The sequence below is a fragment of the Teleopsis dalmanni genome, chromosome X (genome assembly GCF_002237135.1).
Source record: "Teleopsis dalmanni isolate 2A chromosome X, ASM223713v2, whole genome shotgun sequence".
Classification (NCBI taxonomy): domain Eukaryota; kingdom Metazoa; phylum Arthropoda; class Insecta; order Diptera; family Diopsidae; genus Teleopsis; species Teleopsis dalmanni.
This window is the reverse complement of record NC_051848.1, coordinates 7,739,431-7,760,566: the sequence shown is the minus strand read 5'-3', so window position 1 is coordinate 7,760,566 and position 21,136 is coordinate 7,739,431. Positions and strand designations below refer to the sequence as shown.

The following is a 21,136-nucleotide window of genomic DNA, read 5'->3' as shown; positions in this document are numbered from 1 at the left end:
ACATACGGAATAGGCTCTTGGAAATGTATATTCTTACGGAAGATGCAATAAAACTCTGTAAAGTAGGCTCTATACCAGTATCTATTGTTGCAACAGGGCTTAGAGGCACAATAGACCCAACGGTTTATAATAATAATAGACCGTTTAAACCGTCATTTGAAATTGTATTTGGCCAAAATACTTTAACAATTTTGCGTAATGACTGATTTACGAAAACTTATAGTGCATTGATGCTGTTTGCCGCAGTATTTCAGGATTGACATCTATATAGAAGGCAAGATTTTATGTTCGAGTTAAATATTCGTATTTTAGTCCGGCGTGATAACTGAGATGATCGCCAAACTTTATTTAAGCGACCAAACGCTTGTTTTGCCTTCTTGATACGGTTCTCGATGTAAGCACTGGATCCACCCATTTGTTGATATGATGCTTCATTAGTTAAGTCATTCATTAAGTCATTAGTCAGCTTAAATTGACATTATAATTTAAGACGTATCGTTTGCAGGTTGCAGGCATAGCTTATTCAAAATTACATAAGTTACTTGAAGTCCGGATTGACATAGTTACTTCATGATTTCACAAGTAACTTTGAGTTGATTGATCTTGAGGTTTATCGAATAATTTGATATAATATATATAAGCAAGAAGTAAAGCTAAAAGCTAAAAATGAGAATATTTTTTCTTACTGCTTCACCCCAAAAATTTAAGTACTTTTTTAATTTCTTGTTTTGTATGTTTACTCTTAGCTATTTATACATATTTCTTTCTACAATATTCTATAATAGAAAGAACAATGAAATAGATCATTTAGAGCATTTATTTGTTTCTTAAGTAGAATTTCATTTTAACTGACAATCAAATTTTACAAATGTCACTCACACGTCTGCAGCCTATGATGCCGCTGTCACTCATAATTCGCATATTCATAAGTAAATGGTTTTTGCGTTTACACTTGACAGAAGTCGTTTGATAAAAAAAGAATTTATTTAAGAATTTTAAAATTAAAATATCGAACTTTTCATTAATTATTCAGAGGATGACAAGCGTGTTTCTTCAACACTTTTAACTACTAACTGTTAATTCGACATTTTCGCTTAGAATTCTTAATATTTAATATTTGCATAAAAATCCCATGGAACCAAGTTTGTGTTTGAGAGAAGTAGTAACTAAATTTAACTAAAAACTTTCTAATACATTCCGTTAATGATATAAGATACATGATTGACAAATCCGCACACACATTATATGTGTACTTCCGTCGAAATCCCATTAGTCACACAGGCATTATCGACTTTAATGAATTTGGCTTCCGCTCACGGATGTTTAGGAAGATGCATAACATCGTTAGATGGATTAGAAAAATTTCAGCGTTAACGAGCGACACTTGGCTACAATCATTAAGCAAGAAAAGGCACTTTCTTTGCCTGCGGTTGGTATATTTCATCTTCAAATTAGCTGAAGCACATACGGAAATTATTTAAGTGCGTTTGACAATGGCAATAGCACAGGCACAGACACAGACACAGACACAGGCAGAGGCACTTGTGCCTCCACAGCCTATTTGTCAATGAAATGTAGCATCTCACCGCAAGAGCGGGTTCACCTTTTGTATTTGCATTTGATTCATGCTGACAGCTTTCACAGGATGTGTGAATAAATTCGTTATATACTTATATGATACTGTAGAGTATAGGAAGAAAATGTGAAACAGAGTTGACTGAAGTTAACTGAAGTGACATAAAGTGAAGAACGAGTAGCGGCAGTATGGGTTCCTTTATATCGGAGACTGTAGTTGACATCTTTTATTTGTTGTTGTTGTTGTTGTTTTTATATCTGTAAACTCTTGACTTGTGTGTGGAATATAAACAAAAAATGATGCCATCATATATCTAAACTGTGAAAGAGCACACAATCACAAAACGATTTCCACCAACAATTTGTATTGTTGTTGGAGTGATAAGTTGAGTGACAACGCAGCTGTCATTTTGTCTAAAATTTCATTACGAAAATCATATCAAGCGAACTCATTACATTTAATCGCATGCATGTTTCACAAAACGTGCTAAATACGTACTCTTCTATATGATTACGGCTCATTCGCCAAGTGTGAAGTAAAAGTATCTGGTAGATTATGAGATTTACAAGAGTTAAGAGTTACGAGTTACGAATGGGTACGACTTGCTCCATTAACGTTTGATGCTATGTCAAGTAAAACGTCGCTGTTACTAATTTGCGGTAAACGAAAGGAGCAATCCATTCACTTGTGCCACATAATGTGCTCACCTTGTAAGCTAGGAGCTTTACACAATAAAATCACTTTTTACTTTTATTATATTAAATGAGTGAGCCTATTTGTTTCAATTTTAAAGAAAAAAAAATTAATTACAAGTGCAAAATAAATTTTTAAAAAAAATTAATATATAAAATTTAAGCAACAGTAAAAAAAAAAAATAAAAATTCTTATTTTCGTTCCAGTAAACAATCTTATAAAAATAGTTATAAAATACAAACTCTTTTTTTCATAACTATTTTACAAGAAACATAAGGTGCAAATCTTACAACTTAAACCTGCATAAGGGAGACCATGATACGTAATTGTTTATTCCATACAACTTTTAAAGAACTTATTGTGTCGACAAGAAACCACCATCGATTTCTGATTTACCAGTTTTATTAAAAGCTATGCTCCTCTGCATCGGGCACTACGTCAGATATTAGCAATCCAGCTATTTTTACCTGTTATTACTTCAGTGTTGAGGTAATTCTGATTGAAAAATTCTACAAAGTTTATTATTATAAAAGCTTGAGAAGCTAAAGGTACACTTACCACCCAGCAAAACAGTATCGCGTAGAAAACCTTAGAAAGCCGCCAAATTTTAATTGATTACTTGTTGCTTATAGTTTGTAGATGTAAAAAAAATTATTCTTGTAGTTGCTCTTGTTTGTATATATAAAATTTACACGAAAATTATTCATCCAACAGTAATTAAAGAAGGCATAAGAATGTAGCTAATAGAATATATAATGACAAGAAAACAATTAAGACACCATGTCTTAAGAGGCATGTTATGTAGACAGTCATATGGGTTCTGACCTAAAAGAAATCGGAAATTTTTCGTATTTACTACTACTACTTTCTTACACTACTTGCTTCTTTGTTTTTTGCTTAAATTGGAGAGGTATTTGTGTGAATATGGCTACATATCCAAATTTGACGGCCCTAAGCTTAGCGATCTAAATGAGCTCTTGACATGTTACAAGACAAGTATTGTGGAGTGCACTAACCGCCGGATACTGTAGTAATTTTGGCGCTATCTTAAAATGGTTCAATAAAAAAAGTTCACAGGAAACTTATGCTTTCGATTGCATTACACGATGTCACACAAAAAATGTAGTGATAGAGGTAATGATTCTAACCAGGGCATTGAACCGGAATTTTTTCCGTTCCGGTTACCGTTTCTGTTCAAGACAATAAAAAAAATGTCGATGCCCTGATTCTAACTATGATAGTGATAATAATGATATTCATAATCATAATGACTATGACACTGACACTCATAATGACAGCGATAGAGATACAGCAATAGTAATTATGATTGTGATTTGGATGATGATAATAGTAGTAATAGTGTTAGTAATACAGTAAAGCTCACTATCAATAATGATGGTGATAGTGATCGTGGTAATAGTAATAATTTTGGTTACGATAATAGTATTCATAGTGATACTGATAAAATTTGAATCTCATGGCGGGGATATTGTGTTGGTTGTAAATACTGTGATAGTCATAATTTCTAATTCGTGAATTTCTTATTTGTATTTTTGTTTCATTACTTAATTAATATTTTTAATAAAATTTTAAAATTCAAATGAAGCCATTTTATTTGTTATTTTACCTCATGTTTTTCTATGCGGATGGGACTGGATGGGAAGAATGTACCAACCGTTATTACAGAAGTTTTAAGCTCATCGAATTAAAGACTCAAAATTCACAAAACAAAGTTAACTTTTATGTAACCATCAACTCGGGGGTATTGAATTTATATTACAGTTACTCTCTGAAAAGAAATTTTACTTATGCATTCCAAAGCGTCGCACAATAAATTTAGTGAACTTGTCACAACTGCTGTTGGCGTATCCTTGCAGCGCAGAAATTTATTTAAAAGCAATAAATATTTAAATCGATTTGGAAACATTTTATGCTCAATTGCAATAAAAATCAACATTTCACACTACTCAACGGTTAAATATGAAATGCGCTCCAGAGGAAAGAAGTTGAGGCGGTAGAAATAACAAAAAAAGGAGACAGAAGAGGTTAGACGAAAAACGAAAAGAGAAAGTAGTTATAACTTCGCCCACAATTTATAACGTTCAACACCACTAAGTGCAATAAAAGTAATTCTCTAATGCAATTACAACAACACTAGCACCTGTGCTACTCGTACTGTAGTGTGTAGCAACCACATAGCACAGCACAGCTCAGCACAGCACACCACAGCAACGGTACAACCAACAACATACACCGGTGGCAGAGGGAACACATGCTACGCGACTTCATTGTGCTGCTATAATAATTTAGAAACCATCATTAAACTCCTTAGAGCAATAACAGTAATAACAACAACAACAATAATAATAATAACAACAACATTTGAAAAAGTAAGTAAGTAGTATTACAGTGGCGTCATCGTAGGCAGCAGCTACATAAAGCATTCGGGCACTATTGTACAAGAAGCAATGCTTGCAGCGGCACGAAAGAACTTAAATTTATGAATGAAGTGTAAAATGTTGTAAACCACATGCCACAAACTGCAGTTCACGATTTCACACAAATGTACCCACACAACACACACACACACAAAACACACATACACACACACAAAACACGCATCCACTTATGTATATATATAAACGCAAATATTTTTATTTTAAGTTTATAGCCATGGCTGCAGCACAAACACAAATATAAGCAAACACTCATATATGTGTATGTGTGTATATGTGTATTCGGAAACGCAAATGTACAACGTCGGCAGCAAGCAGTGAAATGAGTGCAATGCACTTGCTCCTTAGCGCAAAATACTTAAGTTTACTGACTGACATACACAAAAAAAGGGTGAAGCGCCAAAACACAAATAAAACAAAAAACGTTAAAAAGAGAAAAAGACAAAAAGAAAAAAAGAAAAAAAAAACAAACAAACAAACCCAAAGAAAAAAAACTTTATTTGGAATAAAAGAAAATTTATTGTTTGTTGCCCGCACTCGTCATACTCGAAGCATTGCCAGCGTTGCGAGCATTGCGAGCATTGCCAGCATTGTGAGTACAATTGAAAATGTTCCGAACTTACGCTGTAATAAAAATAATGTACACAATTGTTACTTCTTTGGAAAGCGCAATACATCACACGCTTCACTCCTTAATGATAAAATATACACTAAATTAAATTGCAAATGGATGAGAAAAGCGATGCACACCTAACACCTAAATTTTTGGTGTTAAATAAATGAAGTTGAAATTTATGATGAGAAATTCAAAATTCCCATTTTAGATCGAAAAAAAAAACACCACCAAGCACGAATATTAAATATTGGTTGTGTCTTTAAATTTTAACATTGTATATTGAAAGCTAGATGAACTACACTGATGCTAGTGTATATGAACCCAGAACACCAGAATTTTAGAGACTTTTAAGCTGAAATTCACGCAATCAACTTATGCGTAAGAATCAATATCATCCAAAAAAACTATCTGGCTCAAAAATTGTTATTTACTCTGACAGCCAGGCTGCTCTTAAAGCTCTGTCTTCTTGGACTTTCAAGTCGAGACAGGTCCTTAAGTGTTATGAGCTCCTACAGTTACTTGTAGCTCGAAATAAAGTAAGTCTTTACTGGGTTCCAGATTACAGGGAAGTTTTGGAAAATGAACAAGCTGATGAGCTAGCCAGGATCAAAAAAGAAATCAAAAAAGAAACAATAAGAAATTATAACTTAATTTAGAAATTAAGTTATTTTTAAGTAATTGTATAATGTCTATAAGTTATACATATAATTATCGAGCACAATCGAACTCGATAATCTGAATTAGCATAAGCACATAATGAATTTTGTATATTATTATTTACATATAATAGATCACAAATAAATTCTATACTATAGGTATAGATATACGGACCTATTCTGTGCACTTGACAGAAGTACCTAGGTATTTCAAAGCTCAAGTACCTAGTACTTCTATGGAGTAAAGGGTTTTGTATAGAAAACCGTTCGTAATTGTTCGTAAAAAATGCTTGTAAAGAGCATATATTTTAAGTTGTCAAAAGCATTTTTCATGCATTCAAATAACAATAAAGAATATGCTTGTAAAGAGCATATATTTTAGTTAAGAATATTTGTCATGCATGCAAATAATAAAAAATGCTTAAAAAGAGCATATTTTTATAGTTGTCAGCAGCATTGTTCATAAATTTTTATAAAACAACTGAAATTTTCACAGTAATTGCACAGATTGGACGTATCTTAATTTAGTTCATTAATTTAGTTTAATTTAATACAAAAATAGTACAAGTAAATATATTTGTGATCGCCTAAGCCGTGAGAAGTTTGTTATTCTATCGATATATTCAGAAGTTCAGAAGTTTCCTCATTAAAGAAGCTAATAGGCCAAATGTGCTGCAAATAAATAAATTATAATTTATTTAAACGAATTAATAAACAAAATGATTAAATTCAATTTAAAAACATATTCCGGAAGATTTCATTTTATTACTATATATCTAAATTTTTTTTATACTATAGAATTATATATACTATCGGACCTATTCTGTGCACTTGACAGATTTGTCAAATTCTTTAATAAAATTTTTGATTTTTATGAAGCAGAAAGCTTTTTGGTATTCTTAATTTTTATTGTACTGGTCACAAAAGTATCTTAAATTAATTAATTAAATTAAAAAAAAAAATTTTCATTTTTATTGTAGTGTATACAAAAGTATCTCGAAGTCATTAATTAAATTAATAAAAAATATTTTAATTCTTATTATTCTGTACACAAAAAATATCTCAAATTATTAAATTGAATTAAATACAAACAGAATAGTATTGAAATTTATTAATTAAAAATAAAAATATAATTAATTAATTCAATTATTCTACAGCTGATTTATGATTTCGTTCTATTATAAACACATCCAGTGAATTTGTTAGTAAAACTTTCACAGCAAATTAACAAAACACCAGAAAAATTTGTGATTATAAAAGTCTTTGGGTCAGTTGACTAATGAACGCGGACTCTGAGCTTCAAATTTGGCAGGGCACGGCTTGGCTTCGATTCCTGGTACGTATAATTAAATGCCAGAATTATTTTCAAGACCACTGATGATGGGTATTTGGTAATATTGGAAACAGCTGTATGGTCAGCCGAAAATTCAATTAATTAAAATAATATAAAATAAGAATTTTTGTTGTTGTAGTGCACTACTTTTCGAAAACCGCTTTAAATTAAATGAATAAAAAAATTAATTTTTATTGTACTGTACACACAAATATCTCAAATCAATAAATTAAATTAATGAAAAAAAATTTCATTTCCATTGTGCTGTTCATAAAAATGACTTAAATTAATTAATCAAATTAGTAAGAAATTTTCATTTTTATTGTACTGTACACAAAAGTATCCTAGAAAGTAGTTAACAGTGTTTTTATACCAATGATTTAAAAGAGATTCAAAATAGCTATTTAATGTTAAATAAAAAAAAAATTTTGTGCTTCTCTTTTTTGATTTTGTTCAATAAAAAATTCTCGAAAAAAAATCTTTTAAAAATTCAAAAAAAAGAACTAACAGGAACTCCGTATGTGCATACATTTTACTTAAAAATATTGACTGAAAATCTAAACGGAATAATGTTTGTACACTTCTTCGAGCATCTATGTTTGCTCTCTGGTGTAAGTATATTTGCTTTTTGCAGTGTACGCCTTACACAGTATTGGATTTGCTAGGAAAGAAAAAACCTGATTTTCTCATAGATTCCTATTTAAAGCATTTTACTTTAATATATTCCACATCCTTTTTTTTGGGATAGAATTTACGCTTTTAAGTCAAATTTGACACCGCCAACACATTTGTTTGAGAGCTCATGACACTGTTCGGAGCAAAGTTTTCGTAGTTAATGGTTCAAATAAATGATTCGTGTTCCTAACTGCACATACAATATAAGCTAATGTCAAACAAATCTTTTTTTAATACCTTAAGAAAAGACAGAAATACTTAAGTACAACCAATGTACACATAAGCTACAGAAAAAGGATAATAATAAATGGCCAGCGACTGGCTTTACAATCCTCCGACTAACATACATAATTTATTTGATTTTATTTGTATGAGATTTTGACGTATTGACGGATAACTCTGAATGTATGCTTTGGGCAGCTCGACGAGCAAATGTCAACCTACTCCATCAGATATGTCTACAATTCTGAAGTGTTTTGATCCTTGTTGACGGTAGCTACTATATCGAATAGCATTAATTTAAATGTTTTACGCTCATGACATTAATGTGACAATCAAACAAACATTTATATCTTTTTGTGATATTTCTTTCTCTCTACACATGAATATTTATAGAGTATATAATTTAAGTCGTCTAGAAAACATATTTGCCAAATTTAAAACATCGCTTTGATATACAGAGTGAAAGGAGTAATGCGACAAATGCTGTAACAGTCAATATTGATTGATATATGTACATCACTGAATTTAAAAATAATATTTTGTGATACATTAAGGTGGGTTCAAAGAGTGTGATATACATATTATTTATTTTTATTTCATTATTTCTAAAATCATTGTATAAAAACAAGGATTTTGTTTTTAAATGTTTTTAACTAGCAATACAAAAATGTGTTATTATTTATAAGACTAAGATCTAATCACAGATTCAATTCAATTAACAATATCCCTTAAGTTTTAATAATGATTAACAATAAACATTTTATAAGAAAAGCTTTGAAAACTACATTAAAACATTTCCAAAAATACACGTAAGAATGGGAGATATGGGAATCCTTCCAGCTTTAAATATCTTGGCATCACGTTGAACAAACAATTCACATGGCATCCTCAGGGACCACAAGATTGATCCGATCAAAAAACACAAAAAATACATAAAGGATAGAGTCCTGAAATTATTTACGAAAACTGACAGAGTTACCAACACCGCGTTATCGAATGGTTACATTCTCAGAATGGTTACAGGCTCCTCGGGGAGGTATGCAGATCTGAGGTGAATTATTGCTTAGTCTGATGAGGTTTTAAAAACTATTTGAATAAATCTTTATTGAGCTATTGAAATTTTTAATTAATATTTTTTGGTTTTTTGAAAATTAACGAGAGGTATGCAATAAATACCCTGTATAAATTTATTCACACTACTGCAATCTAAATTACCTATTCAGTCCAGTTCTCTTATTAATTGTTTAAAAGCATGGTTTCACAGAATGAGTTTTACTCATAGTTAAATGAAGTAGTTAAATGAAGTATGCATTTGCATGAGAAATGAAATCAGCTAACAGGATCAACTCTTTAGGATGAATTGGTTAGTATTTCCTACAACTACACATTTTCACAATGGTGCACATTTTTTCATAGTCTGGTCATAGCATACGGCAACAATAAGCACCAAAAAAAAAGGGTACGAAATTAGAATTTTATTTGTTTGGGTCAAAGTACCCAAGTTCATATTCGGCTATTAGCTTTCACAGACGTTCAGAGAAAGGATATGTGCAGCACTAGTAGGATTTGATAACTACACCACCATGTGATTTTACACAAAAACCGAAATGTCAACGTAATACTAAAAGCTGCTGTCAGTACTTATACAGGATATTGTGTCCTTCGTTCTTTTATTTCATTTTGAAATATTTCTCTTTAAATATATTCATCTTTTGCTTTAATTTCTAGATTAAGCAATCTAAAATGGATTAAATTTGCATATTTGAATACATACAAATATAGTAGTACGTGTGTATTTCATGCCTGAATCCTTTGATGTGAGTTTTCACTTATGTGTCGTTAGCCTTTTGTATATTTGAGTGTGAAATCAGTTAGTTTAAAGTATCATATATAAAGAATATTAAATGTTTTTTTTTCTACACATTCATAGAAAAGGAGCAGATACCTCTTCCATAACTTAACTTATACAAAAATTTTAAAGGATTACTTTTATTATTATTTTTTGAATTATTTAGTTTCATATGTAAATCTAAATTGCCGTTGTTCCTGAAATAATTTATAGCTGAGTAAATTGCGGAACTAAATTTTTTCGTTTTGGTGTTGGCATACATTTTTAAAATTTGTTAACTTCAATTTTTAAAACTTCCTCAAACCATACTACTACTTCAGCTCGTACTACTTCAGCTAACAGGCAGTATCTAGAAGTTAGTTGTAATTGCCGTTTATGTTCGCATGCTCTCATCCAAAGAGTAGTAAATTCTGTTGTACAGCAAATTGTTTGTTGCTCCTGTGTTTTCCTTTTCCTAAATCTTCCTTTCTTTTATGCCTCCATCGGAGATTTGCATTTGTTATGTAAAATGACAAAAGTTGTTAACTTATTTGCATACTAACAATTTTCAGTAATATTAAGAGTTTTCCTTTACTTATGTACTCCCATCATGTACAATGTTTTCTCCTGGTTTTCCTCGGAATTGACAATTATAAATTGTTTGATTGCAATTTCATCATAAAGTTTTCAAGTTCGACGTTTGGAGTACATGAACTTACGAACGCCATAGTTTACCTAGAATGTGTAACTTAAACATTCAACTGACTCAATATACAACTGACTCAATTGTGATGTATTGTCACACCAACTTCAATTTTTATAGTTTTTGGTACCATATGGAAGTACATATTCTGTACATATTCGTACATGGAAAATTTTTTACATCTCAATACATTGTCTTATTCCCATCAGGTTGGCTTCATTTGAAATTCCAGCTGAAGAGTAGATATTGTAGGAGTGACATTATCATTAAAGTTCTTAGTTAAAATTTTTATCATCACCAGTTGATTTTAATTTTTACATATACAACATTATTTGTCAACAAATAGTCAATTTTGAAGCCGCGAGAAAAAAACACTTCAGCTTCAATAAAACAGATTATTGGGGCTGCGTTCAGGTTAGATTACTTAAATAATTTCAGCTTAATTCATTTTAGACAATTGTGAATGATGACTCGAAGAGAATGTCCTAACACAGAGTTTGGTTGACATTATCTTGATAAATGGTATTATCCAAGCTGTTGACCCTATTGAAAGAGATTCATTTTGAAGATCAATTGTATAATTTTATTATCTGTTGTAGCTTCTCTTTTAGTAAAATTATAAAAAACCATTTTCTATTGAAAGTAAATCCCTACAGTTTATTTAAGTTGACTGGTAGAAAATTCCTTATTAAGGAATTTTGACAACATCAGAATTTCTAAGTTACAAAATCCATTGAAAGGGACTCAATGTAAAGATTTATAACAATATTTAATTTGTTTAAGTTACATATATTGATTTTTTTGTACTGATGTTACAAAGGCCGCTCATAGAAAACAGCTATCTGTTCAATATAACTCCTTATGGCCGCTTGTTTATTGTTAGTCAAAGAGAATGTCTTGATGCACTACCCTAACGATATCTTTTATTGTTCATGTTTTACCAGTTCTTACCCCTATTGAAAAACTCTTTAAATTTTGATGTATTAAAAGTTTTAATTAAATCTATTGATCCTGCTTACTGATAGTATAGAGGCTTTTTATAATAATTAAACCTATATCCATAAGGTTCCGAATTGATACGTTATATCTATACGGTACATATTGAATATATATTCAATTTTCTTAGATTGTTTAAATGCATTAGTAAATGCTATAAATTTATTTTACCATTCTTAATCATTAAAACATAATCTCACAATAATTAAATTAAAAATATTAACAAGACACCGTTGTCATTATTGAATACGTTTATATAATTTAATATTTTTATATTGAACTTTTGTCTAGATGATTTAGTTATTATTTTTACACACTGTAGTAAAATCATGTTTAAATTTTATATAATTTTATGCCAAAAAAGTTTAGGCTAATTAATTCTAAATTTTCAAACAACCAATTTTAGCAAAAATATTTATTTATTTAAATATATATTTTTTATTACGTCATTTTTGACCAATTCAAAATGGCCACTTATTTGCTGTAGTGTTGCCAACATTTTTGAATAACGTGATTTTGTAAATAAAAAAAGAATTGTCACTAACGGACTATATATATATTACGAGTATATCCAAACTTTCAACTATCGAAACTCTTTAGCAAATTTTTATAAATTTTGTTATATGTTAAGCCCTTTCCGAGTTAGTGCAACTGGACACTTTTACTCTATGTTAGCTGGGGGGATTCTGCAGAGTCCCGTCCATCTCACTGACTAATTTGAGTATTCCTGATAATCTTCGTGAATATTCAATGATTGATTTAAGATCTGCATACCGCCCCATGCGGTTAGTGATTGCTCTGAGATTAGATAGTGCTAGGTAGGGCAGCCAGTCGGTTTTCGCATATAGCTTCAGAGTTCTGTCCCTTATACATTTTTTGTATGAATATTTAATCAAAAGTATATCTGATAATAGCACATGAGTCGAATTACTTAGGATAGTGTATACGCTATGTGTACTTTTCTTATTGAGCACTGAATTAAAATTATGGAAATGAAATTCCATAATTGGAAATTCATTAAATTTTGATTTTTTTTTTTTTTTAAATTCAATCTTTAAAATTTTTTGGTAGAAAACATCTTTTACAGTATCCTATTTTACGTTGTTCTTCTAATTGGTTGTTTTTGCTTTTTGTGGAAAGAAAAAATTATATATTACTAAGTTTTCTTCCGTTTCACTTTTCCTTGTATTCAAAAAGACAGACATATATTCTGTCTTTTTATATTTTACTATGTATTAAAAAGTCAAGTAAACTATTTTGTTGTCAGTTTTGATATATTGAGGTTTCAACATTTGGATATTGAATATTTTCAGTACAATTTTTTTTGTATTCTATCATTTTGTTCAGAGGGAAAAATTAAAAAATCGGCTAACATTCTTCGTTTCCCATAAGATGCCTTTTATATCTTGAATGAAGTTAATCAATATAACCCTTTAAGGCGATTATTTAATATATGTTGATTCGAAGAGAATGTATTGATAAGGAATTTAAACGAGATAATGTTTCTACCACATTGTTTTCAACAATATTTGTTTAGAAATCGTGAAATACGCGATGTTAAATTTATCTATTTTATTTATAGTAACTAGATACATTCTTTATGAAATGCATTTTCCACAATATTTAAAATAATCTCCTAATTTGCATAGTAATTAGAGTGGTTAATTGAAAACAAAAATCGTACTTATGGTACATATAAGGTATTATCGATTTATTATCATACTATATGTTGAGCTAACCGTATGCATTCTTTTCCATATAGCTATTCATGCTGAAAATTTCGATTTATTATTACAATATAATAATATGTCAAGTAATCCAAAAAGTGTTTGATATTGGCATTAAAGTTTAAAAAATCACATAAAGAACACTTTATTGTCAAATTGACACTTGAGTATCTTAAATGAATAAATCTATTCAATATCGATCTGTACAGAAACCAATTTCTTGTATATAAAAACCAAATTGGATTTGTTTATAATGCGTTCAGGGCAAAATTCAAATGCAGTCCTGCATTATTGACTACAACATCAATTGCATCACATTAATTATATTAATATAAACATAAACTACTGTTATAGTTTTAATATATAGTGTATATGAAGATTTGTTAACCTCACTTTATTATAACAGTACGTTCACACTATCACACCATTAAAGCATCATATAATCAGCATTAAGTGTCATATATCATAACAAATCTAAACCAAATTCACACAAAGTATGCTTATCAAATCTAGCAATTTTATGTGTCAACGTCGCCTTATCAAATAGTTTATATGATGTCTAGATATACTTTATTTAAAAATCCATAGGTGACAACCCTCATATCTTACATATATCAAATTTGAATTTCACATCTTTTGCAAACGTCGTTATTATTAACTTGAATTGTATATTAACAATTGAGTCAACATTTCAAAATGAACAAGTAAACTTCAGAAAATTCCTAAAAACTATTTAATAAGTAACAATTTTTTTCAGGACAAAAGCCTTAATAACTGGTAAAAATTGGATAAAAAAAATTGCTAGGGAGTTGAACTCACCAGAAGCTGTTGTGAATTCAAGTTTCTCGGCCTTGATTAAGGTAATAAAATAATATATACATATATTTAACTTTGATATTATCTGAAATAAATATTATAAAAACATCTTTTAGTTAATTCATCTGAACTTGTATGGAGTGAAGACAAAGCTAATTGCCGCTGCGATTGTCTTCTATTGCCATCGTTCAAAAAACGTTCCTATATCATTTAAGGAAGCAGCAGAAAAATGCAAACTCAATAAAAAGCACCTAAGACTTCGTTACAACAAGATTTGCTCAGTTTTAGGGGAACAAACATTTGTTGAACCCATTGACTACATTCCACGTTTCTGCGAGGCCTTAGGTAAGTTAATATTGAAACTAAATTGAAACTAATTTTTTTCAATTTTTAACAAAATCATATTAAGGCTTGACCCAAGCTGATACTGTTGCAGCTTCTAAACTGTGCGTAAGAGCGAAAGATGTTATGGACCAATCACAAACAGTTAGAGCAGCTGTATCTATATGGGCGATCATAGAAGTTTGTATAATGGATAGAAATATAACACTTTTTATGAATTCATTGTGTATTGCAGAAAAATGAAATCCAAGTTCTGCTGGAAGATGTTAGTAAAGTTTGTGGTGTTAGTGTAAAAAACTTGACAAAGCACTACAACCTCTTGTACCCAACGTTTGAACATTTATTCAATACTCCACAGACTATTGAATAATTATTATAAACAAACAAGATAATATTAAATATACCAATAATAGTAATAGTAAATAACATAATAAATAGAAACAATACATAAAAACATAATATATAAAAACATAATACATAAATAAATAATAAATAAAAAAATAATCTAATACATGATAAGAGAAACCTACCATTACCAACAATTTGAGTACACAGGTAAGTAAAAGACTCGTAATTACTTCTTATTCGATATATATGATAATTTAGTTATTATTTAATTAATAAAATATATATAAGTAATTTATATATATATATAAGAAATATGTGAATAATATAAAAAGAAAGTTAATGATAAATAATACACAAAACAATATAATTTTTTTGTGACTTAATAATGCGAAATATGTGTTGCGCTAAGTTTGTTGATAAGAACTGTCCTTTGCAACATGTTTATAAGCTACCTATAAACATTTTCCTTAAAAAGTGGAACAATGTCTCCCCTTAAAGTTGGGGAAATATTGTATATAGTGTTTTGTCAAAGAAAAATTAAAAATATATGCCAAAATGACTTATAATTGACTTATTTATAACTTATAAAATTAAACTTAGACATATCTTTTATATAAAAATTTATTCTAATGCTTAACTTATAAACATGGATGTTCTTATAGGATAGCATATGTTACGACCTTAAAATTTTACCGGATTTAAATTTTCTAATATTTTATGACATACTTATACCTAGATTTATATTTATTTCCATACCTTGCTATTAGATCAATGGCGAAAATATAATTAAAACCAGGTTTCCCGATTTGATGGCCTTTTAAAAAATGATAGAATAATATTATAATAGATATTGTCAGACGTTCACATTATTTCATTTGCGTGCCATTAGCCTCCCCCTCCCCCCCACACTTTCTCGCTTCGTGACTATGCCAAAGCATAGAAGTTCAATATTTTTTAAATTTATTAGGTTTATCTAGTTATTAAATTTGATAAATGTACTTTACCAAAAAATTAGTAGATTAAAGCCGTATTGTGAATATAACTTGTTCACAATTAAAAACTTTGATTAACGATCAGTTCAGTCAAACATTTTTTAGGTGTAGTTTAAAATTTTAGATAACGTTCTAGCTAGTCTAAAGAACTAACTATTTTGTCTGTTAATGTAGAGGCAACAACCTGCATACACGGTTGCCACTTATGGTACTTTAGTACCAAAATTGGTACTTTTTTTTCCGTTTGGTACTCTGGTACTCATGTTCAAAAAATGGTACATTTTCGGCGACCCAACTTTATTGTGGATATTTTCAATTAATTTTTTATAAATGTAACTTGTATTGTTTTATACTTTTTGTACATTTTATATAAATTGTATTTTCTTATAAAAAGACAATAGAAAAATTTTGGACCTTTTTTTACAGAAATGGTACCTTTTTAAACCAATTTTGGTACGGAAAAAAATTTTCAAGTGGCAACCGTGCCTGCATATATGGTTTTTCAAGAAACCAGTAGTTTGTTACGAATTATTGAGGTTTTCGGTTTATCGGAGTACGAATCATCGCGATTCGATTGTATATAAATGTAATTTTAAATTAATAAATTTTTTTTTGAACTATCTGGTTTTGATTGCAGATATTGTGAGGTTCTCCTTTATATTTATATATAGTCCGATTGAAAGTATTTATGAGTATTTATAAAAGTATTTTCAAATTGAACTACTAATTATGTTAATTTATAATAATATAGTAGAACTATATATTTATACGTATGTATGTATGTATTATGTGTATATATACTATCAAATATAATGAATTAAACATGAAATAAATTATTATGCCGTAAAAGAGTTTAAAGATTTTTAATTGGCTGTCAATAAACATGGTTTAGATTATATAAGAGTATATGACTAACTTTATAAATATTTTTATTTTAAGTTAAATAATAGATCTTTTCTATTTTTGATTGCAGCTGGTTTTTATTTATAAATAATCATCCAAATGGCCAAATGAGCATCACTGAATGGAATTGCTAAGCAGCAGAAACCAGTACACTTACAATATCAATTACTGGGATCAACTATTAAATTTAGCTGGCTGTGGTGTTATTATATTTGCATCGTTTGAGTTCATCATTAATCTTAACAACATATAGCAAAAGCATGCAGACAACAACTTCAACTTGCATTATTACCAATCCAGAGAGAAGAGAAGTCCACTTTTTAATAATTCTAGACTACTTAAACTACTTAAACAACCAGCAATAACCACAGCAATTATGCAAAACACAATTCTTGACTTCATTTCATTGTTAATAATATTAACAGTTGACAGCTTATTTAACAGTTGATTAGTTCTGAATAGTTCTGAGAACATTCGACAATTTTTATAATCATAGTTAGAATCATAATATAAATAAACTTACAACACCTGATTGCTATGGCACTTTTCAAAATTTACTCCTTTAAGATAAGTCCTTTAATTAAGTAAATAAGTCATTTTACATTTTTTTAATATTAATTTTTTAAAATTTTTTAATAATTCTTATAAATCATAAAAATATGACTAAGTTAATTAACATTAATTAATTATTGTCTTTTTCTTTAAACCCAATTTATTGCTTCAACGCAAATCTAACAAAAAATTTCTTGCAAAGACAAGTTTCTGCAAGCAAAGCTACAATTTACTTCTTAAGCAATTCAATTTTATTTAATTCAGAAAGGAAAATATTTTAAAAATTTTAAATTTAAATCAAATTGTATAAAATCAAAATTTTATTACTCACCATTAAAACTAATTTAAATAAAATGAGAAATGCACCATTAGAATGGAGATTTCTGAAGTTTCGCTACAGGCCATTTTAACAGGGCAGACAATAGAGTTAACTGAATGGTGACACTGACATAACATAACCATAAGCAATAATAAAGAAGACAGTCCAAGGATAGTACAACACATCTTCCAGAAGGCAAAAATAAATAAAAGGAAGATAGCAGGGAAATGTGTTATGACTATGCCATCATTACTTGAAATCTATAGAGCTACTCTGCGAGTAACAGGAATAGAGCAACTGTATCAGTTCAAGTATTCACAGATATTTATTAATTGCTTTTTGCAAATAGAAATTTTCAAATTAAAACACAAAAAAGAGTTAATTTGCAAATATTGCGAAAAAAAATTTCGTTACCATATATACCGTGTCATATCAAATCGTGTTTATACGGACACAACTTAGCAGTTCTCATAGTTCCCATTTCTTTTATAATAACATTTTACCGTGTATTGCTAAAAAGTTTCGATAGATTTTAAGAAGACGTTCATACGTACGTGATTTAATGGCCGTAATAAAATTATGATATATATAATAATAAAAAATAATTAAATGTAATAAAATGATAAATAAATTCATTTTCACAACTATAAGGGAATTTGCACTTGTTAAATCTTTTTCCCGTTGTATATTCCTTATCTACTTACTATCTTTTTAAAATATTTACGTATAACATATGATATATGACATATATCATTTATATATATATATGACATCTACATATGATAATATATGTCATCATATTTATTTGTTTGAACTTTAAAGATATTTTGCTTTGAATTTACATATCAATGCATCTCTATGAAAATATAAGTATTTAGTGAATGCTACTAAAAACTTTAGCAACTACCCTACACCCATAAAGACAATAAAAAAGAAAAATGGCACAATAAAATGGTTAAGGGAAGTGTGGCCAAAAAGTGGTTAGCGCTAAATTATTTAGGCTAGAAATGTTGTTTGGTTGATTGCTGTTGTTTGGTGGCTTTGTTGGTTTAAGTAGGAAATCCGTCCAAAACTAATCAATGGAAGGCACTAAATTAAAATACATATGAATATATAATAAAAAAACAGAAGGAACACCATTTAAATAAGCTTTTTCTTAAAATCCTTTTTAATTTCGCTTTAATCCTCACTACTGCTGTATTCACTTTTCATTTTTATTGATTATTGTAAATATTACTTAAGTTTATATTTATTTTAGTTTATATTTATAAAGAAACAAGAAACTTAGTTGAGCGATGTACTGGAATTTAAAAAATTAGACTTTGGTGGCTAACAAATGAAAGGATTCTGCTAAAGTAAAGAAAATTAAATTAAAGAAACCAAACATGTTAATACTACTAGTACTAGTACTGGAACCGAGAGAAGAAATCTTGCGTATTCGTACATATGTTTTCTCAGATGATCACATTGCATGTTGCGGTTACATTGCTTGCGAATTGACAATTCTGTTTTGTTTGTTTTGAGAGCAAAATTGATAGTTCAGATGAAATATATTTAACAGAAAATTCATTATCAAGGTTTTTTTTTATTTTAAAAAACAAAAGATCAATTTCGGTGCATGTTTTTTATTCTTCAAGGAATAAATATAGAGATTTTGTCCATTTCTCAAATAAAGAAATTAGCAAATCGTAATCCCTTTCCTGAAGAAGTGTATGATTTCAAATTTTCAAAAAATTACGTGAAAACAACACATTTCATTATTTACATATTTGGTTTTTCACGAAGGCATGAAATTCAAACAAAATATTTTGTTTAATCAAATATTCGCATGAGTAAGACAAGACGTCGTGCGAATAATTCTCAGCAACTTTAACCACTCACATAGGATTACATACATACGATTTGTTCGTGCGAACACGCAAGACAAAATTCGCATGCAATATTACCGCAGCCTAAATCAATAAATGCATGTTAAATAATTAATATTTACAACAGATATTTAAAAGTATTTTTATTAATATTAAAGTGGTAATACAGAAGTATCACAGATGTAATAGTTTGACTCTATCACTACTGATTCTTCAGAAAAAGCTTTCGTTGCAAAAAAAAATTGACAACCAATAGATGCAATACTCTAACTTTGACATTATAATAAATATTTATAATAATTAATTTTATGATTCTAAAGTATAGAATTCCATATTATGAAGATATTTTTTTTATTTATGTGTTTTATGGTGAAAAATCTTTCTTACTTATTCACCATACCAAAATTGTCAAATATTAAAATCAGTGTGGTTTATAACCTGAATGTTTACTACTTCTGTGATTACTTATTAGTATGTTGTCATTTCTTCTAATAAGAAGAAATAGTATAATTATTGTTATTGGGAAATCCATTGTGTATATTAATTTCATTGTAATAAGTAAATATAGGTATGAATTTTAAATTTATTTTATAAATCAAATATAAAATAAAAAACAACCCAACTAAAATCAGTAGTGCTTTAATTATTATTCATAATGTAAATATATATAATTACCATGAAAATGTTATAACGAATTGTAAAAAATGTATAGCATTTGTTAAAATGAAAGTAATTTTCAAAAAGGTTAGACGATTTCCAAAAGGTTGGACTAAACAAGTCAGCAGTGTTGTTGTTTCACATGTTACTTTTAAAATAAGCAGTTGTTCTTTTGTGATATGCTTACAAAAGAAAAGGCCTATTATAGAATATTCTAACGATAGCAAAATTTGGAAACTTGTGTTATAAGAACTGAAAAAAATTATAAAAGTATAAAATAAATTTTTTTAATGTAATAAAAATTATATTTATGTTGAGCAATAGCATTTTACAAGAAAGTGTAAACTGCGGTGAGAAATAAGTTTTTCGACCCACAGTCCAATGACTGATGATCACCCATAACAGCTGTTTCGTTCCTTTAATATAGGCTTTGTGGGATTTTTATTATTTTAGTTGAAATGCTCTTTTTCATAGCTTTTAAGAATTTGTTTTTCGAATTAATGGTGTCAAGTAATACCTTGACACCAAAAAAAAAAAACGAATGTAAACAAGTGCTTTTTATTTCCTTTGCCGAAAATTTTAAAAAAAAAAATTGCGGTAAATTATGTAGTAGTCATTTTGAAGTCGTGACTGATATATACTTAACATGTTAATATTTTTTAACAAATATGTTAAGATTGCCAAAATGATAAAAGTGAAGGTTTTCTTTGCAGTATATGTATATTTATATATTATATTACCCTAAACTTAATTTTATCATACCGCTGGCTAAATTATCTAGAACTAAATTGCTGTAGTTAGCTTTTAATGTGTATATTTGTAATTAAGTTATTAAAGACTATTTCCTACTCTAACTAA

At 28.9% G+C, this 21,136-nt stretch overlaps 1 protein-coding gene across 1 annotated transcript; it reads left to right on the top strand.

Annotated features, from left to right (window-relative positions):
• Positions 1 to 14,177: 14,177 nt before the first annotated feature.
• Positions 14,178 to 15,009, top strand: LOC119687501 (transcription initiation factor IIB-like). Its single transcript, XM_038101835.1, has 5 exons — positions 14,178 to 14,185; positions 14,239 to 14,341; positions 14,414 to 14,642; positions 14,707 to 14,819; positions 14,875 to 15,009. Exons 1-5 carry the CDS (start codon positions 14,178 to 14,180, stop codon positions 15,007 to 15,009), a joined length of 588 nt encoding a protein of 195 aa, XP_037957763.1.
• The last annotated feature ends 6,127 nt before the right edge of the window (positions 15,010 to 21,136 follow it).

Coding starts and splice junctions, on each gene's coding strand:
- LOC119687501 (XM_038101835.1), top strand. Junction 14,643..14,706: donor ACGTTTCTGCGAGGCCTTAG/GTAAGTTAATAT, acceptor AATCATATTAAG/GCTTGACCCAAGCTGATACT. Junction 14,820..14,874: donor CTATATGGGCGATCATAGAA/GTTTGTATAATG, acceptor TGTGTATTGCAG/AAAAATGAAATCCAAGTTCT.